The sequence below is a fragment of the Aegilops tauschii genome, chromosome 7 (genome assembly GCF_002575655.3).
Source record: "Aegilops tauschii subsp. strangulata cultivar AL8/78 chromosome 7, Aet v6.0, whole genome shotgun sequence".
Lineage (NCBI taxonomy): Eukaryota > Viridiplantae > Streptophyta > Magnoliopsida > Poales > Poaceae > Aegilops > Aegilops tauschii.
The window spans coordinates 616534281-616540124 of NC_053041.3; the positions used below are offsets into that span (position 1 = coordinate 616534281).

Sequence of the window (5844 nt, forward strand, 5' to 3'; positions counted from 1 at the left end):
TCCCTGTATTTCTTTCTCTCTTCTTTGTAAACAATATATTTCTTTCTTTGTTGAATACATAGGCCTGGCACATCATAATAAGGATCAAAGCATAAGCAATCGTTTGGTTCGAATTTGTGCGTTACTCACTTACTCTCGCCCTTAGCTAGGGTGCATCCGGTACTCCCTAGTCTGAAACACCCTTGAACTTATTTTTTGAAGTGTTTTTCTTCAGATAAAATGCCCTTGTCATATTATTTTTCCACAAAGTGATAAGTGGAGAAAGACTTCCACTCCTTGAGTTTAGGCCTTCACATTTTCACGTTGCCATGCAAAAGTAGGTAGGAATCTGACGACTGAGACATGAACCCTCTCTCTGTTCCCGGTCAAAGGAAGCAGGAGCAGGAGCAAAGCAGGAGCCTCTCCTTTTTGTAATTCAAGACCATAACATTTGTGTCCAACATTAAACATTTGGTGAGAAAAGAACAAAAGCAAAAAACAGCAACACCACCCGTGGTTTTGCTCACCTCTCAAGGAAGAAACCATGGGCCGCGGCACAAGCAGACACGCACATTGACATCGCCAGATCAAATGGCGTAGCTGCAGAAATTAAGGAGTAGAAGTAGCGCCTGCACACACGCACGGGGAGAGCGCCTTTGACCTCTGGACCACAAGACTTCCACTCCTTCCCTTGACCCCTCTACCCCTATAAATAGACGTCCTTCCTCCAGCCCTTCTCACCACTCCTCTGAATCCAGATTGTTCAGTAACTTCAGTTGTGTCCTGAGACGAGGAAGCTAATAGAGGTTTCCTTTTGGGTTGTGTTCTTAGATGGCTGTGAGGTTTGTGTTGATTTGTTATTAATCAGTATTTTTCGTGATGGCGTTTGCTTTTTCAGGTGGGAAGAAGTTCGGAGAACATGGCCACGATGGGTGGGGACCGAAGGCAGATGATGGAGGATGCGGCGGAGGACAAGTTTCCCGAGGGGTTACGCGTCCTGGTCGTGGACGACGACCGCGTCTGCCTCATGGTACTTGAAGCCCTCTTGAGATGCTGCAAATACCAACGTGAGTCCCTTGATCCCTCCACTTCGCCATAGTCCACTAGAATCGGGGCCTTGTGATCTATTTGTTTCTCTGCGAATAATGCTTGCCGCTATGCAGCAACGACGGTGATGGATGGAAAGACGGCACTGAGGATGCTCATGGCGGGGAAGCAGCAGTTCGACCTGGTCATCACCGACGTGCGCATGCCGGACATGGACGGCTTCAAGCTCCTCGAGCTCATCTGCCTCGAGATGGATCTGCCCGTCATCAGTACTCTCACTGCTCTCAATTGTTTTTAAGAACGTACTTTTACTCCTCAATCTTGTTGATACCTTGAGAGGATATTAATTTCTTTGGGCAGCGTGTGAGATCCTATATATTTAGGACGATCTTATTAAACCACATACACATGCACTCTATTTCTAACCTGGAAGAGTTCTAAATAACGGGATCCCCATTGAGTCCGAACCAACGGGGTCCCATCTAACCGTTCATTCGTCCGATCGGATGGCGAGTGGGGTAGGAGAGCGGAGGTGGAACGGCACATGAGTTAGTAGGGGACGTAGTGTCGGTTTCTAGCCCAAACCAATGGGATCCTATCTAACCATCCGTCTGATCGGATGGGGACTGCGGTAGGAGAGCGGAGGTGGAGCGACACATGAGTTAGTAGGGGACGCATTGTCGGTTTCTAGCCTAAAACAATGGGATCCTTTCTAACCGTCCATCTATCAGATCGGATGGATGGTGGGGATGGGGAACAAACGTGGATGGCACGTGATTATGAGATCCCAATTGTTGTTTTTAATAATTAGGTTGATAGTGTTTAGTAGGCTAAAGACATGGTCACTCCAATGGCTAATTTAGCCTAGTGAGAGTCTGTGTCACTCCAATGTAACATACATTCCACATCCACGTGTTCGATGGACGTATTTATGGACTATCTAGAATTTAATTTTATAAATGAGTAGTTTGGCTTAGCGAGAGTCTCTATCACTCCAATGTAATGTAGACCCCACTATCCACGTGTTCGATGGTTGTATTTATGGGCAATTAGAAATTAATTTTATATCATCTCAATTAATTGTAAAATCCTACCTATAGGAACGAAAATAATAATCTATTCATATTTCATTATATGACCAAGTTATATCTAGTTGTTTTCAAAGCTAATATTAAAATTCGCGTTCTACCAATCACACAAGGTATACGATTGTGCCACATCTGTTTTCTAGGTTGCATGAATACTAAAATTAAGAAATACCTATGTTGTATTGATTTTTTTTGCGAATTGTATTGATATTATTAAGATTACTACTCATCTTCATTGCCCTTAAAGTTGTTACTCCTTATGACAATTTACTCTCAAGAATAGCATGTAAAATAGGAGTGCCCCTTTTAAGTACATACATCGAGTAGGTTAACCATGGGTAATACCTACACTACTGCATATTTGTTGACTTTGAATAAGCACACTAATTTGTAGTCAAATTACTTTCACAGAAAGTGCAGCCACACATACTTATTTTCCTGAATCTCTACTATTAATGCGCAAAAATCGTCCGAGATAATTCTTGCCCAATCTCTGCCTCGCCCACAACTGCATGCAATTTATTAGCTATATAGTCAATTATCCAGACATTAATTTATGGAAAGTATCATCGAGCATTGGACGAGAGGACCACATTAATTATGGAGAGTATCATTATTCGGACGGGAGTATCATGTTAATTATGAAAAGATAGCACTGGACGGGAGGACCACATTAAGTATGGAAATTGTCATGTAGAATATGTATGCCCTCGTGGCAAGCACAAACAATTAGCTAGCCGTAATAAAAAAGCTATTGACAATGGTGGTTAACGTTTACAAACTAATATGCGTGTGATCACTAAAAATGCTTAGAGCATTACGTGGGCCGACAGATGTTACCTAGTATGCTAGAGAAACATGGCTGACTGCCAATAATAGTACTTGATCTTCAGGTTCACCAATACTTAGACATGATGATGTGATTTCCCTGCGTGGAACATGTTGTGATATGGCTTAGGCATTGTGTTACCGTTATTGTTTTAGCCTTTGTTTCGGTATCTTTCTATTGAATGTGTGGAATTTTTCACATTTATTTTGCATTGAAGCAGAATTATAAAACTGAACATTGAAATGCTTTTCTGTCTATAGGCACTTTGACCAAAACATATGTCCACTTCATAGATTTTGGTGAATTTCTGAATTTTAAATCTAAGTCATTGATCCTACGCATGCAGTGCTATCTGTTGATTGCGACAAGAAGGTTGTGATGAAGGGGATAGATCATGGTGCGTCCGACTTTATGGTGAAGCCAGTGCGTACCCATGAGCTCAAAAACATATGGCAACATGTTCAAAGGTGGAGAAATCCCAAAGCAATAAGCCACATCAACGATCATGACAATGATGTCCAGAGAGTTCAACCAGCGACTACTGACAAGAGTAAGTACTCGGGGAATAAGAGAAATGATGGAGATGATTCTAGCGAGAACAATGAGGGCACACATATATCCGCCATCCACAGAAAGCCCAGGATGACATGGACAATTGCCTTGCATAACAAGTTTCTAGAAGCTATCAACCAGATCGGCCTTGATAGTAAGAACTCACATCTTGTGCCTCATTCATCGACAATGCTGGTGGCTGCTCGATATTTTCATTATAATTTTTATGACATAATTGTAGGGGCTGTTCCGAAAAAGGTATTGGAGCTGATGAATGTGGATTACCTCAGTAGAGAGAATATTGCGAGTCATCTACAGGTTTATTTTCAACCTTTATGCTTAATTTATATGTTTTTGTTACTATTATTCATAGTCTAACATTTTTTCATATATAAGTGCAAGCTTTTATTTTCTGGGGAACATATCATTCAAAGCTCTAGCAATGCAACTACCATGAAGTGTAATTTTAATTAATTGTGTCCCTTAAAATGCGAGGCTTATCTCATATAATGCATGCCCCATATTTTTAGGAGTTTTATCCCATGCAACATCTTCAGTTCTTATTGTACTCACATGTTTACGTTATTTTTTTCGATGAACATCCATCTCATACCTGGTTATTTTTTCTATCTTTTTATTTCAGAAGTATAGATTGCACTTAAAAAGAGTCAAGTCAAATCCCTCTGGTGACGCATATGAAAGATGGACCTCATCGTACAACATGAACAACAAGGGCAACTTCATGCATAATCACGAACATGGAAGATGGAGTGTGTCCTGTGGCGACACTGCCTCTTGGATTACAAACAAGTATGGTTCAACGGGTCACTTGGCTCCGCCGGTGAACATCCAAAGCAACTTCTACATGGGGTCATACCTCCATGATGGTAGAATGCCAAAGTATGTTGGGAAACTACCATCGGATGCGAGAAGATTCACAGGTTTTGTTGACCCTCCCGTCAGCCTATACGACAACATACCCAATGAGATAATGTCAGATGAATTTCCATCATTCAATCATAGTAATTCCTGTGCTGACATCATGCGTGGCAAGATAATGGAGATAAGCAAAGGAAAAACCCCTTCCAATCTTCAAAGTTCATTTGCAAACACAACAGTTGGTGGCGGGAGGTCTCTTGTCGCATCACAGGTTAACTTCCCACATAGCAACCAACTAGAGAGCTTTGCAATGTCATCTGGCCGGCTGCCTCTGCAAAATGAAAAGGCACCATTCATAAGCAACACCACATCAGTGGGAGGCTACATTGAGCAGATGGCACCATTCAACATGGCAAGCAACATAAGCTCAGTAGGAACGATGTTGAATGGTAGCTCTGCACTTGATGCAAGTAGAACTTCAACTAATGATACTCATCTGGTCAACGGTGAAAGAACTACTTCGATGCTTCACAACCTTCAGACAGATGATTTTGTCTCATTGACTCAGCTACATGATGGTGGGGATGGAGCTAGTATTGTTCCTATGCAAGAAGGCACACTTAATCAGCAACCTCTTAATGATCATTTGAATGAAATCAATGCCTTCTCAATGGATGATATACTTTCCAACATGCACATGGAAGTAAGAACTCTTCTCATTTGTACGGATCTATGTGTTGCATATGAATTGTTGAGTTGGACATGTGTACTTAAATAACATTTTTCTCTCAATGTAGGATTTCACTGGAGATGATGCTAGCGTGGAAGAAGCATGATAGTTCTGTATGTTAGGCCGCCCAATGTGTGAGATGGTTGATCAAGAGTATCATGCTCGAGTGGGCTCTTTAAGGCAATAGAGTGCTTTGACAAGTTTGCAAACATAGTGATATGTGTAGCCATTTTCATATACCAGTGGTTCTTTGAGATAAACTTCCTCTTGCATAACATTGAGAATTGACATGTTCTGCACAACAAGCATAAACACCACCCTTTGGAGACTGTTGTGCCTAATACAAGTCTTATGGTGGAAGCTTTTACAATAGGGTTAGCATCCTGATAATCAAACATTAATGTTTCTTGAAGCCTATGGTAACAGGGCACACTTTATACCTGGGATAAACTTGTTTCTGGCCCATCATGTTTTTACCTCGACGGGGAGTACTAAGTGCCATGTGTTACTCTTCATTAGAGCCGTATATTCTTCATCCATAGCTTTTCTTCAATTTTTCACTAGAAGCCACAACTAAAGACAACTAAAGATGGACCTAATTTAGTATCATCCATAGAGCGAAGAATTGCCTGATGTGCTCGATGGAGGCATTGGTGGTGGTGGTGGTGGTGGTGGGGTGATCTTGAGAATCCAAGCGTTGTGCTTTAGGGCCTCCCTCACCTTCCAATTCTTTCTCTTGG

General features: G+C 41.6%; 1 protein-coding gene across 1 annotated transcript; it reads left to right on the forward strand.

Moving 5' to 3' along the window:
* The first annotated feature begins 762 nt into the window (after positions 1 to 762).
* LOC109751914 (two-component response regulator ORR24-like) lies at positions 763 to 5554 on the forward strand. Its single transcript, XM_020345960.4, has 6 exons — positions 763 to 1046; positions 1143 to 1295; positions 3290 to 3649; positions 3737 to 3813; positions 4139 to 5077; positions 5172 to 5554. The coding sequence occupies exons 1-6, from the start codon at positions 899 to 901 to the stop codon at positions 5208 to 5210; spliced, it is 1716 nt and encodes a 571-aa protein (XP_020201549.3). The 5' UTR covers positions 763 to 898; the 3' UTR covers positions 5211 to 5554.
* The last annotated feature ends 290 nt before the right edge of the window (positions 5555 to 5844 follow it).